Source organism: Jaculus jaculus, chromosome 13, assembly GCF_020740685.1.
Source record: "Jaculus jaculus isolate mJacJac1 chromosome 13, mJacJac1.mat.Y.cur, whole genome shotgun sequence".
NCBI classification, from domain to species: Eukaryota; Metazoa; Chordata; class Mammalia; order Rodentia; family Dipodidae; genus Jaculus; species Jaculus jaculus.
Window position 1 is genome coordinate 69,388,873 of NC_059114.1, and position 17,107 is coordinate 69,405,979.

A 17,107-nucleotide genomic window follows, 5' to 3' on the forward strand; every position below is an offset into this window, starting at 1 on the left:
ATAAGCTCTATACACTATAAGGAACCTTATTAATGTGCAGCAAATGTTTAGGTATCTCATGGGCTTAGCTAAATAGACAAACCCTTACTGTAGATATTGTAAGCCTGTAATTTCAGAGGGAAACCGTCTACAGAATGAAGAGATGAAGGACTCACGGGGAATTGGAACACTATAAATGTTGATGCTAGATTCAAGCCCAGACTTCTCTGGCTGGTCCTCTTACAATTGAAGGGAAGTGGACTGGCTGTGACAGAAGCCTATCCACTACTTTTAAATAGCCATCAAGCAAGAGCTTCTCTTTCCAACTCAATGGTGTATTCATTTCATGACACCAATTAGAAACTCCCAGAACATCAAAGAGATGTTTGAGAAACCAACAGGAAGTCTTGAAACTTGAATGACAAACCTGCCATAAGCCACTTTGAACATAAAGCAAATCTCACTTGCTATCAAAGAAGGTAGCTGAATAGTGGAGGGGTAGAAAACTTTTTTATTTAAATGAGAGAGAGAGAGGATGGGTGGACCACAGCCTCTCAAGCCACTGTGAATGAAGCCCACACATGTCTGCCCCCTTGTGGGAATGTGTGGCATTGCACATCACTATTGCACCTGGCTCTACGTGGGATCTGGAGGATTCGAACAGGAATTCTTAGGCTTCACAGGCTAAGCTACCTCTCCAGCCCAGGGGATAGGAAACTTCTAAGCCAGGATGAATCACCTGTGTGGTCCCTGGGACTTCATAGGATTCTCCTGTAGAAGAAACCTTTAGGGCTGAGGACTGTCCTGGGCTGGGAGCCAGAACTTTCCCTGTACACAGGCCACCTGAGACATGACCACAGTACTGTCCTTGGTCACTCTGTAGTGTCCCATGACATGCACACAGCTCCTCCCAGTGAAGGCTGGGTAAGGAGGATACCTTGTTGGTGAGATCCTTCCAGAAACAATGGAGTCACACATTCTATTTCCTTGGGAAGAAATGAGAGCTGGGTGCCTCAAGGGTCAGATTTACACGTGGACAACCTTCAGCCTGAGGGCAGTGAGGAGGCCTATGGAGTCGCAAGTTCTCCAGCAGGGCCGCACTGTGGCGTACCACAGGGAGCTGGACTTGCCTGTCCGCTGCAGAAACACGTCTGGTGTGACCAGAAGCACCGGGGAAGGGGCCGTTCAGCCTAGGTTCACACCCTGGCTCAGCCGCTTTCCCTGCTGCAAAGTCATCCACCCGGCCTTCTCAGGTGAAGGCAATGACACTAATAAGATCATTTCTCTGAAAGTGCTTTGACCAGCACAGTAGTTCAACCAGGCACGTCGATTTATTTTCATTGGGATCCATCCACACCACCCTCATCCTCATTAGAGCAGGCTGCAATGTATGTCAAAAAGAGGATTTTGAGATTTTTAAGAAGCATCTCACTTGAGCCAAGACACAGCTGAAACCACAGAGAAATTGGGGAGACAAGCAAGAGTTCAAGTGTTCAAGCCTCAAACAGGGGTCCTTAGGCTTCACAGGCAAGCGTTTAATGGTTAAGCCATCTCCTAGCCCTTCTTTTTTAATGAGAGAGAGGGAGAATGGGTGTACCAGCCGCTGTGAACGAAGCCCACACAGACTTAAAACTCACCTACCACAGCTTGGGGAATTTTGCAGAAGAGGGGGTGGAAAGATTATTAGAGCTGCAGGTTGGGACATCATGCCCAGAGGCATTGCCTCCCCCCCAAAAAACTGACTGCTGCTCCCACAATACATGAACTACAACCCCATGGGGAATACTTGCAACCCCACTGAGGAGCGTCCCCAATGGAATGGGGGCAGGGATGAGGGAAAAGAGGGTACCCACACATGATGTATCCATACAAAATATGTTGTTAATAATGAATAAATAAATGTGAGAGAAGTATTAAAGAAAAGGAGTATCTCTCACTGAGTAAATTTCCTGTATTTTAGAAAACTGAAGCGGTTGCTAAATTTGGAGTTGTGCACTTCAGAAGTTGACTCAAATTCAGATGTAGTTGTGACTTGTTTTTTTTGTTTTTTAATTATTTATTTATTTGAGAGCGACAGACACAGAGAGAAAAACAGATAGAGGGAGAGAGAGAATGGGCGCGCCAGGGCTTCCAGCCTCTGCAAACGAACTCCAGACGCGTGCGCCCCCTTGTGCATCTGGCTAACGTGGGACCTGGAGAACCGAGCCTCGAACCGGGGTCCTTAGGCTTCACAGGCAAGCGCTTAACCGCTAAGCCATCTCTCCAGCCCAGTTGTGACTTGTTTTAAGTGGTTATTTTTACTTTGTGTAAAATGTAGGAAACTGTACCTAAGTAGAGACTAGTCAATTTGGCTGTTAGGCTTTTAGGTCCTTTTGTTATATTATGAAGACTTTGGACAAATAAAGGCAGATGGAAACTACTATGGCTTAGATGTGATGTGAATGTGTCCCCTTGTTGAAATTGAATCCCCATGTGAGGCACCATGAGGGTGGGAACTTAATCTGTCTATAGTGCCTACAGGTGGGGCCTTTGGAAGGTGATGGGGATGACCTAAGGTCATTAAAGAGTGCAGCCCCCATGATTAAGGACTGGTGCCTTTATAAAAAGAGGCAGGCACAGGTTCCTCATCCCCTTCTCTCACGCATTCACACGCACATGCATGCTCCCTCTCTCTCTGGGCCTGATGGTGGCCGTCTTCAGGACTTCTACCAGGAATAACATCACCAGATGCAGGCCCCATGACCTTGGACCAAGACTATAAGCTAAAATAGATCTCTATTCTTTTTTAAAAAGTATTTTATTTATTTCTTTATTTAAGAGAGAGAATGGGCCTCTAGCCAGTGCAAACAAACTCCAGATGCCTCCGCCACCTGTGCATCTGGCTTTATGTGGGTACTGGGGAATTGAATTCAGGTCCTTAGGCTTTACAGGCAAGTGCCTTAAACACCAAGCCGTCTCTCCAGTCTGTGATCTGTTTTTTTTATACATAACTAGCCTCAAGTATTTTCTGGTATTGTAACAGCACATGACTAAATAATTTGCCTGTCAACCAAGTTGTACATTATATTAAAAAAAGTAAACTCCAGGGGATGCAGAGATGGTTTAACAGTTAAGGCGTTTGCCTGTGAAGCCTGAGAACACAGGTTTGATCCCCCAGAACCAACGTAAGCCAGATGCACAAGGTGGCGCATGCATCTGGAGTTTGTTTGCGGTAGCTGGAGGCCCTGACATGCCCATTCTCTCTCTCTCTCTCTCTCTCTCTCTCTCTCTATATATATATATATATATATATATATACATACATATATATATCAGATAAATAATATATTAAGGTAAAGTAAACTCCAGGTCAAATTCTGCCACATACATATAGAGCCACAGGAAAAAAAGACACAAAAATTCTCATACAAGTTTGCAAATTTTGCAAATTTGGTAGGAACACTAAAATCATACATCAGAAACAATCTGTCACCTCCAGCTCACGTTTTTCCCATGCACACAGCTGAAGGACACTTCCCCACATCCTGGCGGTTGGACTGGAGCTATAAGATGATGCTCTTCTCTGGCACGAACCTTCCAGCTCTTTGGCTCCCCTCTCTGAGGTCCATTGTGAAGATGCGGGCATCAGAAGACAGAAGTTTTCAAATCAGGATGAATACAGTAGCCACAGAGGACAGCCATCCAGAAAAGATGGTCAACCAGAAACAATCACTTCGGCTGAGCATGCATGAAAAGAAATGCTGTGTGGAGCCTCCAAAGTGTGAAGTTGTTCATTACAGCAACTGACGCTAATTAGCTTAATACAAGCATCTGATTGCATGCTCTGGGGTATGTCCATCAATATTTTAACGACAGGACCAGCAAACCATCTAGGGAACAAATGAGTTCATCGTCACAGGAAAGAAACACAGAACTGGGCTGCCTGGAATCTCACTCTGTCCAGGAAAAACTAGAGAGACATGTGAGAACTTTGGGGCCAATCATGGACTTTATAATAAAAACATTGTGCCTGGCATAATTTATACTGATTAATAGATCCTTTAATAGGAATTTTTGTTTTGTTTTGTTTTGAGATGGTCTCAGGTGCTAGAGGTATGGGCATGAGCCACCACATGTGATGTATTTTGTTTGTTTGTTTGTTTATTTGAGAGCAACAGACAGAGAAAGAAAGAGAGAATGGGTGCACTCCAGCCACTGCAAGCAAACTCCAGATGCAAGCGCCACCTCATGCATCTGGCTTACGTGGGTCCTGGGGAATTGAGCCTCGAACCAGGGTCCTTAAGTTTCACAGGCAAGTACTTAACCGCTAAGCCATGTCTCCAGCTCATATGATATTTTTTTTTTTTTTTGAGGTAGGGTCTCACTCTGGTCCAGGCTGACCTGGAATTAACTCTGTCATCTCAGGGTGGCCTTGAACTCATGGCAATCCTCCTACCTCTGCCTCCCGAGTGCTGGGATTAAAGGCGTGCGCCACCACGCCCGGCTTCATATGATATATTTTTGCACCCATCTTTGAGAGACAACTTTGCAGTAACGTTCTTACAGTCATAACTAGCCAGCCCTGGAAGGCGGATGCCTGCGTAGGGCAGAGTTAGTAGTCTGGAATGACACTGTTACCAAGGCATGAAAAGAGATGTAAACTCTTATACCAAAGTGATGCCTTCTTGCCTGGATTACTTCAAACATGAACTAAACTCCCCTAGGGTAGAGATTAAAGCAATTCACTTGGCCAGTGTGTCTATGGAAGTATTTAAAACATAAATCACAGACAATGTAACAGACACCTATTTCACAGCCATCACCCATCTTATTTATTTCTCTGCTCACTCCAAGAATTACAAGCAAAGGATCATGGGAGCTATCCCTAAGTGTAAGATTAAATCAATAAAATTAGCCATCTGTCTAAGGGAGGCTTTAAATGCAGGTTATGTTTAAGTATTATGTTCCCAACTACCCAGATGGTACAGAAAAGTGCCTGCTGATACGACTCCTTTTGCACAGTGTAAACAGTTAAGTGACTAATATAAACGTATTGCACCAAGAAAAATAAATAGCATTAACACTGCATTAAATCTGATTTGGGAATGTGGGGTGCCCTGTCAGCAAACACAAGTGTTAAAATTTAAATTGCTCAGGATTTGCAGAGTCAGAACAAAAAAAAGGCGGGGGGGGGACATATCAAGTGTCTTCAGGGGGATGGAGAAAAGAGAGAGAGAGAAATGAGATCGAAGTGACAGAAAGTCTATCCCGGCTGGGTCTGGCTGGTTGAGGTGAAGCTAGTTACACTGACCACTGTTTGCTATGTAGAGTGAGTTTCCTTTATCCAGAGTGCTTAGGAACATAAATGGTTTGTATTTTTTTATTTTTTTGGAATTTCTGTATATACGTGGTGATATATCCTGGGGGTGAGAGCCAAGTCTAAACACAAAACACATGTATGTTTCATATGTACTTTAGAAACACTGCCTAAAGGTAATTCATGCAGTAGTTTAAATAATTGTGCATGGAGCTCAGTTTTGCACACGAGGTCACCCATGGGAGTCTCTACTTGAGGTATCACGTCAGGACTCAGAGAGTTTGGGATGTCAGAGCAACTCTGAGTTTCAGATTTGGCATTTATGGACGCTCAGCCTATAACAACGTACTTCATAGAGCACATGTGCCCATTCAAAGCACTAGTCTGCTTTGCTTTTAATTTTTAAAGCAAGCTAGTGGGGCACCCAGGGTAGGTGGGGGGAGGGGCTCTTACAGGTGGGAAATGTGAAAACGCATTAGCAGGAAGTGGACAGAGTCTGGGCTATCTTTCTGTATCCCTAGCGGTGGCTCAAGGATGACCCTGTCCTGCTGACCCTTGTGTCCCCCTGAGCCACTTCTCAGCTCAGTAGCTTCACGAAGAGGTGCACTGACTTCTATCCCCCCTATCCCCCCACCACATCCTCTGAAACTTTGCCCTCGACATCCCTCGGCCCGATGGTTGCGATTTTACAAGAGTCATCATTCAAGGGAAGCCACACACTTGGCCACTTCATTTTCCAAACTTAAAATCAAGGGATGGAGTTGATCAAAGGGGTTCCTGACTTATAAATTCATTTGCCTCACATATCTTACAACTTGATACAAATTAAATCATATGCAATGATACATGAATGCACATGGAAAAATATAAGAGCATATAAAATCATAAATGGGCTTATTAGGATACCTGGTAAATATATGTGCCCATATATATTTCTTAGCCAGGTTAAACAATACAAGCTCACTGCCTTCCAACATCAGGCTTCTAATTCTTCCCAATGCTTTGGCACATGTATTGCTTTATTTCTTCTTCTAAGCAATCCTATAAGGCAGACCTTTTTCTTAACCTGTTTTCTACAAATGAGGAAAATGAAGGAAGGTCACAGAGCTGATAGAACTCACCTAATGTCACTAAGTAACTAATATAAAACAGTATCACAGCTAGGGCCCAGATTTTCTGACCATCAACAGGTGCACTCTCTTGCTCTGTCAGAGAGAACCAGCCTTGGAGGATATGTGAGCCAGCTTCGTAGGGCTGAAAGGGATGTGGAGGGCAAGGATGTCGATGCTGCAGCGGTGGGCTTCTCTTCCCCAAAGGGCAAGTGGGAAGAGAAGGCGTGGAGGGCCTGGCTCAGGAAAAATGAATGTTATTCGGGGCTGGTGAGATAGCCAGCAGTTAAGACGCTTGCCTGCAAAGCCAACAGACCCAGGTTCGATTCCCCAGGACCCATGTAAAGGCAGATGCACAAAGTGGTGCGTGCATCTGGAGTTCATTTGCAGTGGGTAGAGGTCCTGGTGTCCTCAATCTCTCTATTGGCCTCTTTCTCTGATAAACAAATAAAAATACTAAAATGGCTGGGTGTGGTAATGCATGCCTTTAATTCCAGCACTCAGGAGGCTGAGGTAAGGAGGATCGCCGTGAGTCTGAGGCCATCCTGAGTGAATTCCAGGTCAGCCTCTGTAAAAGCAAGGCCCCCAGTCAAAAGGCAGCTCAGAAACATAGTAAGTCAGGGGCTGGAGAGATGGCTTGGTGGTTAAGGTGCTTGCTTTGAAGTCTAAGGATCCAGGTTCGATTCCCCAGTACCTACATAAAGGCAGATGCACAGGGTGGTACATGTTTCTGGAGTTCGTTTGCAGTGGCTGGAGGCCCTGGCATTCCCATTCTCTCTCTCATAAATAAATAAATAGAATTTTATTTCAAAATGCAATTCTGGTACTTTAAGAAAGCCACAAGTCATTTCAGAGCCTGAAGCAGAGATGCCAGGTTTGAGATCAACCTGGGCTATCTAACAAAGCCCTGAGGGCAATGAACACAGAAACCCAGAAGAGGGGCTCCAAACTCACCCTCCAAAAACCCCACTGCGGTCTAAGCACGGTCGCTTGAGAGCCCTGTCTTGTCTCTGGCAGGAAGTTTGGTGTGTTGTGAACTAAGCGGAGACTAGCGGTGTGGAGTGCAAGTATGGGGGAGAAAGGGAAGACAGAGGAATCCAGCCACCAAGTGTAGACTGTGACCTGTCTCATGTCAGTCCAATTTAAAAGGCCGACATGGAGGACTTCTGTATGTGCCTGGCCAGGTCCAGCTCTGGAAATGCGCCCTCTGCTGGCAGAAGTTGGTATGATTCTTTTCCACCTGAGACCCTCTCCCCTCTGAAAGAGAGGGGTTCTGCAAGGTTATTTCAGGAGCTGGAACCCACGCTTTGGGTCCTTCTTCAAAGGGGAAGTTCACAGGTAGTCACAGAATCAAAGGTGCATTTGCGGACTTTTCCTACAACCTGCCCCTTTCCTTTCCCTTTTTCTACCCCCAAAGTCACAGGTGACTTCCAATATGTGCAGCCTCACATACCACATCCATCAAGAGATTTCACCAGCTCAGTTGCACTATTGCCGTCAAAACTGGGCATAGTGGCCCACACCGGTAATCCTTGCCCTTGGAGGTGGGGGCAGGAAGATCCGTTGTTCAAGGCCAACCTTGGCTACATAGCAAGTTTGAGGTTAGCTTGAGCTATACAAGATCCTGTATTTTAAAGAAAAAAAAAAAAAAAAAAACAGGCTGGAGAGATGGCTTAGCGGTTAAGGCGCTTGTTTGCAAAGCCTAAGGATCCAGGTTCGATTCTCTGAGTCCCATGTAAGCTAGATGCACATGATGGCACATGCATCTGGAATTCATTTGCTGTGGCTAAAGGCCCTGGTGTGCCCACTCTGTCTCCCTCCCTCCCTCCCTCTTTCTCTCCCTCTGTCTGTAATAAATAAATAAAGAACGATTTTAAAAAATTAAAACCTTCAAAAGACATCATGCCATTCATTCAGTTGGGGAAAATGATAGTCCTACTTGTACAGTGGGTGAGGCTTGGGGACACGTGACACCCACAGGATAGCCACACAGACGCAGGGGTCTCAGACACGCTGGGACACTGACTCTCCTGCATGGAGGTTGGGACAAAGTAGTCCATGAACAACTCCTCACAAACTCCGATCTCTGGGAAAAGACAAAACAAAAAGCAAGCGGTTCCTTGACTCCTTTCAGGCCGAGTCGCTCTTCCTCGAGAGGTACGAAGTACGGCCTCCTTGTGTTAAACTGCAGCTACCAATGACCAGAACTTCTCTGCCCCTTGGCATCACAGAGAATCAGAGGAAATAGAGGGAGGAGAGAGGAAGGGAAGGAGAAAAGGAGAGAGAGAGAAAGAGAGAGAGAGAGAAAGAGAGAGAGAGAGAGAGAATGAGAAAGAAACAGGCAGAGAAGTGTTTCTTTGTACTATTAGACATGGTATAGAAATACAAAGATGGGGTGAGAGTTGATGGATGAATAGTCAGAGGACTTTCCTGCCACCGTTCCTGAATTGCACAAAGAATGACTAGCTAGGTCCTCCTAGATGTCATATGCGTGTGTGTGTGTGTGTGTGTGTGTGTGTGCGCACACACACGTGCGCTATGAATCCCACCCTCTATAATTTCTTTTATCTGTCGTCTATCATCTATCAGCTACACATACCCACATATCCACACACGCCTTGCGATCTCTGTGAGCTCCAGTTTTACCTCAACCAGGAATACAAACTGGACTCTCACCGCAATGGACTAGAATTGAAAAAGGAAAGCAAGAGGCATTCAGAAGACATCCCCGTAGCAGGATGAGAGCTACGGATAAAATATAACCAGGCTCCTGTGAGTTCCAGGTAGCCTTCAGGAAAGAGATCAACATGAGCTCTGATTCCTGACCCCTAGCGGGACCTACATCCTCCACCTTCAACCAACAAGATGCAACAAGTCCGTGAGCTAACTCTTCTCCCCTAGGCGTTTGTTTTTCCTTTTTGAGTTCCCCCTAGATCTTCGATGTTATTCAATTATATGGATAAAGAAATCCCGAGGGCTGGAGAAATGACTCAGAGGTTAAAGGTGCTTTCTTGCAAAGCCTGCTGACCTGGGTTCCCTTCCCCAGAACTCATGTGAAGCCAAGGCACAATGTGATGCATGCTTCTGAAGTTTGTTTGCAGCAGCAGGTGGCCATGGAGCATAGCCATACTTTCCTCTCTCAAATAAATAGGTTTTGTTTTACTTTATTTTAATTTTTACTTAGTTATTTGCAAGCAGAGAGAGAGAGAGAAATGGACATGGCAGGGTCTCCTGCTCCTACAAAGGAATTCTAGGCACATGCACCACTTTGTGCATCTGGCTTTATGTGGGTACTGGTGAATTGAACCCAGGACCTCAGGCTTTGCAAGCAAGTACCCTAACCCACTGGGCCATTTCTCCAGCCCAAACAGGAATTGGACAGGTCCTGTTTGTTTGTTTGTGTGTTTGTTTGTTTTAGGTAGGCTCTTACTCTAACCCAGGCTGAACTCTATAGTTCCTTGCTGGCCTTAAACTCACAGTGACCCTCCTACCTCTGCCTCCTAAGTTCTGAGACTAAAGGCGTGCACCACCATGCCCAGCTCTAATTTTTTTTTTTTTTTAAGAAAAACTAAGAAAGCAGAGAGGAAAACAATTAGGGACCTATGTACGTCTCATTAAGGAGAGTCTACAGAGAAAAGCTTGAACTCTGAAATCTGGATTTAATTTCTACCTGAGGATCCCAGACAAAATGGACAGGCAGGAGAAAGGCAAGTCCAATATATCCTCTCTGGCCCTTCGACTGTGCCAGAGTAGAATAATGCTGTAGTTTTGTTTCAGTGAAGAGCAATTCCACACTCAAAGACTAGGGGCATGAGCCTTTTAGCCCTCAGGGCCTCCGTACCCGAACTCATCCTGGCCCTTGGCACCAGATCCCTGACGTGCCATGGAAGGGTCACAAGTAAGAACTGCAGTCAGAACCATGTGAAGAAGCTGTAAGCAGGTCTTCATGGCACCAGCATGGCCAGAGGGTCTTTAAGGCACAGACCACTTTGCCTCCCACCACCAAATACATGAGCACTTGCCTAATGATGTCAGTACCTGTACAAGGAAATATACCTTCACTTACATCTTGTGGCCCATGCAAAAGTTAGCTGGAGATTATGAGTCCTAGAATCTTCTAGTTATTAAAGCCATGAATTAAACTCTCCAAAAAAGAATGATTCACCAAAAAGTAAAAATAAAACTTGGATCTATGAGGATTCAATTTCTCTTCCTTTTGAAAGACACAGTTAAGAAAATAAAAGGGCACCCCATGTACTGGGGGCTGGTACTTTCAAAGCTTACATCACCAGCCGGGCGTGGTGGCACACGCCCTTAATCCCAGCACTCGGGAGGCAGAGGTAGGAGGGTCACTGTGAGTTCAAGGCCACCCTGAGACTACATAGTAAGTTCCAAGTCAGCCTGGGCTAGAGACCCTACCTCAAAAAAAAAAAAATAAAAATAAATAAATAAATAAATAAAATAAAAATAATAACAAAAAAACAGCTATCCTGAGTGCTATAGGCTTGCAGAGCAGCTGTACATGATACACTGCTTCTAGGAACATAGCAAAACTATTCAATGTGTCTTTATAATGCTCAACACACACATATCCACCCAGAGAGCCGTACACGTCTGTATGAACGGCCCCACACACAGTAGCCTCAGGCTGAGGACAGCTTAAAAGCCTAGTGCGCGGCTAAACCAACTGGCCATCTAAGATCCACCCAGTGGACTATCACTGGGCAATAGTGCAGAATCAAAGCACGGGCGTGAGCAGTGAATGGGGTTGAAAAGCACTGTGCTAAATGTGAGCAGGCAGAGATGCATTGATACAACGTTCCGTAACAGACAAAACCACAAGGACAAATCCAGATCACCAGTTGCCAGGGGTCAGGAGGGCAGAGATTACCAAGGGCAGGAGATTTTATTTCTGAGTAACGAAAATGCTTTATACATTTCAATTGTCAGGTAAAAACAAAAGCCAAGAAAATTGAGCTCACGGGCAGGTACCCTGTGGTTGAATGTAAGGGTACAAGTAGGTGTAGGTAGATAGGTACCACTGGGTAGTTTTGGCAGCTGCTGGCTGAGGCTAAGGGTCTCATGTGCATTTCTTAGAACGCACTGAATTCCACACCTGACAAGGAAGAACATTTGATGATTTAAGTTCCGTCTCAGTAAACGTGACTAAAAATGATCATGATAATAAAGTCAAGAGTTACAGATCTGCCTGTGGGAATGTGCATAGTTTGCTGTGTGTTGGTCACAGAAGATAGGCGAATTTCCTTCCCTTCCTCTTGCACTTTCGGGAAACTCAGGGTAAAGAAAGTGCCAGGTTATGGGCTGGAGAGATGGCTTAGCGGTTAAGCTCTTGCCTGTGAAGCTTATGGACCCCAGTTCGAGGCTCGGTTCCCCAGGTCCCACGTTAGCCAGATGCACAAGGGGGCGCACGCGTCTGGAGTTCGTTTGCAGAGGCTGGAAGCCCTGGCGCGCCCATTCTCTCTCTCTCTCTCTCCTCTCTATCTGTCTTTCTGTCTGTGTCTGTTGCTCTCAAATAAATAAATAAATAATTTTTAAAAAAAGTGCCAGGTTAGACTATTGTGGACAAGATCTGTGTACGATCCCAGTGCAGCTTCTGATGTTAGTTCGGACAAGCCACTCCGTCAGCTGCATTGCAAAGTGAGTTTTCATTTGCTTCCAGGTCTAGAGTTCTAATCACTATCTGAAAAGAAATGAGATCTTTCTAACAAATTGCGATCCACACCAAGGAGATAGGAGAAAGGATACCAGGATGATGGAGCTGTCCTCCACTTTCCCACTCTTCACAGCTCTTGTTTCTACCCTCAGAGACTGCAGAGTCCCCCTTGCCCTCCCAGACCCCAAGTTCAACACAGGAAAGCAAGTCTTCTCTCATTACCCTGTAAGGCTACTCTGGCTCTTTTTTTTTTTTTAATTTTTCTTTATGTTGTTTATTTATTTATTTATTTATTTGATAGAGACAGAGAGAGAAAGAGACAGAGAGAGAGAAAGAGAATGGGTGCTCCAGGGCCTCCAACCACTGCAAACGAACTCCAGATGCATGTGCCCCCTTGTGCATCTGGCTAATGTGGGTCCTGGGGAATCGAGCCTTGAATTGGGGTCCTTAGGCTTCTCAGGCAAGTGCTTAACCACTAAGCCGGTTCTCCAGCCCTTAATTTTTATTTATTTATTCATTTGACAGAGAGAGAGAGCGAGCAAGCGAGCGAGAGAGAGAGAGAATGGGCATGCCAGGGCTTTCAGCCACTGCAAACAAACTCCAGACGCATGTGCCCCCTTGTGCATCTGGCTATCATGGGTTATGGGGAATTGAACCTGGGTCCTTTGGCTTTGTAGGCAAATACCTTAACTGCTAACCCATCCCTCTAGCCCTACTCTCTGACTCTTACGGGTGAGATGAGGGGACAGTAGCTGGCTGCCAAACTCCATGTTGGCGTGACAGGTGCTACTTTGTCTGGAGGCCAAGGCACGACCTGTGGGCAAGGCACATTCCGACGCAATAGGATAGGCTGCAGGGTTCTGTCACTGGGGCATAAGCCTCCAAGACACAGCACCAAATGGGTTATATGTCTGTGCAAAGAGGGCAGCTATGGACTCGGGCTCTGTTCCAAATTCTCATTCCACCATTTAGTCTTCGTGCAGCCTTGGGTGAGGTATTTGACCTCTCTAAGCCACGATTTCCCTGTCCATGAAACAAATATGCTCACAGCATGCGTCTCATAAAGCTACTGGGTTGAATAAAGAAATCAGTACCTGTCAAGCTCTCAGAACAGTGTGGCAAACACTTAATTAGTGTTAGTTATTATTATTTCATGTGCGTTCATTTGAAAACTGCCATTTCTTGTGAGTCTTGGCAGGTGTGGAGGTTTCTTTATTTATATATATATACTTTTTTACTTTTATTATTTATTTATGTATTTGAGAGAGGGAGAAAGAGAGCATGAATGGGCACACCAGGGTCTTTAGCCACTGCAAATCACCTCCAGACACATGTGCATCTGGCTTATGTGGGGTCTGGGGAATCGAACCTGGGTTCTTTGGCTTTGCCGGCAAGTGCCTTAATTGCTAAGCCATCTTTCCAGCCCAAATGATGTGGAGTTTTTTTTTTTTTTTTCAACTAAAGCTCAGTGCTACGCACAATGACTGGGGTGGGGTAGAGGGATGGAAAGGTCCTCTTTGAAGAAGCCACCTGTCTTTTTCTAATCAGAGGAGGGTGGGGATGGAGGATTTTCAGGATAATTGGAATCCAAGACTTCTCCAACAAAGCTATACTTATCAGAAGTGGAGTTAGTAACCTGAAGAACAGCCAAACAAACAAACAGGGCTGCTCTGGAATGCGCCACCTTCAAAGTGCTGCACGCAAACCAATCTCAGCAGAGGAAACAAGGCACCAAGATGTCCCTCTATGGACCTGAGCAGGGTTTGCTGGTGTCTAGGGAAGATTATAAATGAGCTCATTGCTGTTCATGTCTAAGCCAACTGGGACACATTCAGTTTTTAATCTGGACCAATTTTACGGATCAAAAACTAGTCTTTCCAAGGGATGTAAATGAGCCCATGAGGAAATTTCCCCTGAAGTTTATGAAGTAGCCTTCATTTTAATCAGAGTAGCTTTCCAACCTGAAAGCCAGTGTCTGAAGAAAATGATAAAGTAATTAAAAAAAAAAAAAACACTCTTCTAGGATGAATCAGGTTTAAACACACCTTCCACTTTGAGTTTCATGTATTTAATATTTCAAACATATGTAAAACGTCCAGTTTCCAGAATCACTATCCAAAAGACACTTCAAATAAAACCAGAAGCCAACATGACATCTTGGTGGCTTGAATAACTGATTAAGATCCTGAATGAACCAGATAGGATAAAAAAAAAAAAAATTAGGACAGGAACTTAGAAGGGAGAGAAGGAGGGAACTAGTAGAAACTATATGCACAATTTCATATAGCAGGCTTTTGTAAAAAAATACCTAAAATTTCTGCTTAAATAGATCTACCCTTCAGAGAGCATTGCCTCCACCACTCAGGCTAAGAACTGCAGATATAAGTATGTATTGTTCAGAAAATAGGACTGGATGGCTTTCTGTGAAGAAACCTGCAGAATGCAATTGATGGTGATGTGTTTCTCCCAAGGAGGAAAGTTTGAAAGAAGTCTTTTATTGAAGCGCTTGAAAATGTGCATATGGGGCCATGTGAGATGAGAACAGTTTAATACAACGCTATCTCAGACAGCCGCTGTTACTGCCAGAATGGGCTGAATAGTGCGCAAATGGAATCGCTCCTAACATAAGTGTGGTGCCGATTCTGATAATGGTCCTAAATGTCAAGGCAGGTAACTAGATACAGGTGACGACAGATACAGAGCTAATAGGCAACAAGTAGCTCCATTCCAGATAGATCCCTGAGCAGGGAAAATATTTAAGCTGCTAAGGAAAAATCCTGCCCCGATCTTTATTCTCCCCTCTGATAAACTGTGGCAGGCACTGCCTCTTTCTTGGAGAAACCTTTGGGAGGGAAAAGGGCACTTTCTGTGAGGTTTTGCAGACTGCATTCAAACAGTTTATATTGTTTTCCATTGTTCTGAAGATATAATTAATCCCATAAGACAGCCTCCACTTACAAAATAAGCTAAGTGTGTGTGTGGGGGGGGGGGAAGTAGCCTTCTTTTCCCCCAAATTCTAAATAGGGTCCTAGCAAAGAAAGAATAAAGATTGTTATTGGGAAGTAATGTTTAGAACTTTGGTGTTTACAATGTTCGACCTTGAATAATCTGAGAACGCAGGCCAATTCCAAGTATATACAAATATAGACTTTTTTTTTTTTTTAACCTGTAGACTTAGAAGAGCTGCGAGTTATTGTGGTTTCAAGTTCTCTCCAATCCTTTGTGGGAGGCTGCAAGGCATACATCTTTGTTTGAACAGCAAAGCAAAGACGAGACTTCTAAACAAGATCCCCTCTAAGCGAGCCTCCGCAGGGTGGCCGAGGATCCTACCCGCGGGGCGAGCAGAGCGCGCAGACCCGACACCGTGCGTGGGCAGAGCGCAGCGAGCTGGGGTGCGGTGGGGGGGGGGGAGGGGCTCCAGGCAAACCCCAGACACTCAACAGGAAATGGCTGGATCAGGGCCACAGGAATTCAGGACGGTGTTTGGAGACCTTAGGAGGAGCCTGGTTCTCCGCACACACTCAGCCTTCTCATACAGGCAGTGTGATAGCTGCCCTAACTCTTCTGCTGTCTGGGGGGTCCCTTGCCAGAGCCCGCCGCCTCCGCTGGCCCTGGAAAAGCCATCAATTCTTTTAACAAACCTATCGTCCCTGGAACCTGGCCTGGGGTGGGAGGAGGAGACGAGGCCCGGTCTCTGCTGAGCCAGGGGGGCGGTGGGCAGAGCTGGAGCTGGTCGGTGCAGAGATGCTGCTCTGCCCGCCAGGGAGCGGGGAGTCAGGACGCGGGCGCCGCGGACCCCGGGGCGCATCGGGCACGGTACCTGGTTTTCGCTGGGCGGCTCGCAGAGACGCAGCGCCGGGGCGGAGGCTGGCAGCCAGGAGCAGGAGCCCGAGCCAGACGGCTGCGATGGGATCCATTCCACCTCCGGTGCCTGGAAAGTTTCACCAAGTCCCGGGCGCTCGGGGAAAGGGCGTCTCCCGGGGGACGCGGGGAATTGAACCCGCGCGCGTCCCTGGCCGGGGAGGAGATGGAGGACGAAGAAGGCTGGACCGGGAGGCACCGGGAGGCCCAGGAGGGAGCCAGCCAGCACCGGAGGTCTGCGTGCGGGGAATGGAGCTGGTCCTGGGCGGCTGGGCTGTCGGGGCTGGGGGTGGGGGGTGGACGCCGGAGGCCGAGGGGAGGGACACACTGGCCGCGGGAGGCTGGGCGGCCGGACCCGCCTGGGGGATGGAATTACAAGGCAGTGCGAGAGAGAAGGGCAGGGTCTGAAACAATTCCTTCCTCGCCCACCCTCGGAGCAGACAGCCCCCAGCTTCGCCTGTCCCAGCTGGTGACCTACATTGGGGACCTGGGAGGGACCTAGAGACGCCCCCGGCCTAAGAGTTGGGTGACTGCAGGAAGGGCCCAGGACTCTGTTGTTTGATCTTGGCCCTGACCCTGAACTGTATTGATGGACATCTCCCCCCCCCCCCCCCGCTCTACTAGGACCCTCCTTCCTTCGCTCCCCTGGCGGTCTCCTGCACCCAGTTTAGCCACTCTTCCCAACGCCTCAAAGGTGGCTGGGGTCTGTCCTGTCCCGCGCCGCACGGGGATGACATTTGCAAGTGGGTGTAAAGGGGCGGGCTGGCTGGGCGCTAAGACCCTAAATAGGATTTAAGGAGCGCAGATGGAGAGCTGAGGCCCAGCCACTTAGATGGTAAGGCTGGGTGGAGATTAAGGTTGGCAACTTGAGACCCTCATGGGGAGGAGATCAAATCACAGGGTAATGCTCGTGGCTGGGAGAGGCTAACACACTTCAGCCCTCCTGGTGGGCCCTGAAGGCCTTCCTTGAGGGACCTGACTTGATCCTCCAGCTAGGTAAAGACCCCTCACCTCCCCAGCCACGTGCGGGGTTGGCCAAGGCTCCCAGCCCTGCTCCAAGACAGGACATCCCCAGGACGCATGCTTCATCCCAAACTGGCGTCCAAAGCTCTAAGCCAAAGAGAAAAGAAAGCAGATAGAATAAATAAACCAGGAGGAAGAATACTCGAGAAGGGAAGGCGGCCCTGG

General features: G+C 46.7%; 1 protein-coding gene across 1 annotated transcript in view; it reads right to left on the reverse strand.

The window, feature by feature from the left end:
• Positions 1 to 16,217, reverse strand: part of Egflam (EGF like, fibronectin type III and laminin G domains) — a 218,036-nt gene extending 201,819 nt beyond the window's left edge. Inside the window, exon 1 of the mRNA XM_045132990.1 lies at positions 15,879 to 16,217. Within this exon, the coding sequence (XP_044988925.1) occupies positions 15,879 to 15,975 (97 nt within the window). The 5' untranslated portion in view covers positions 15,976 to 16,217. The remainder of the gene's footprint in view (positions 1 to 15,878) is intronic.
• Positions 16,218 to 17,107: the final 890 nt, after the last annotated feature.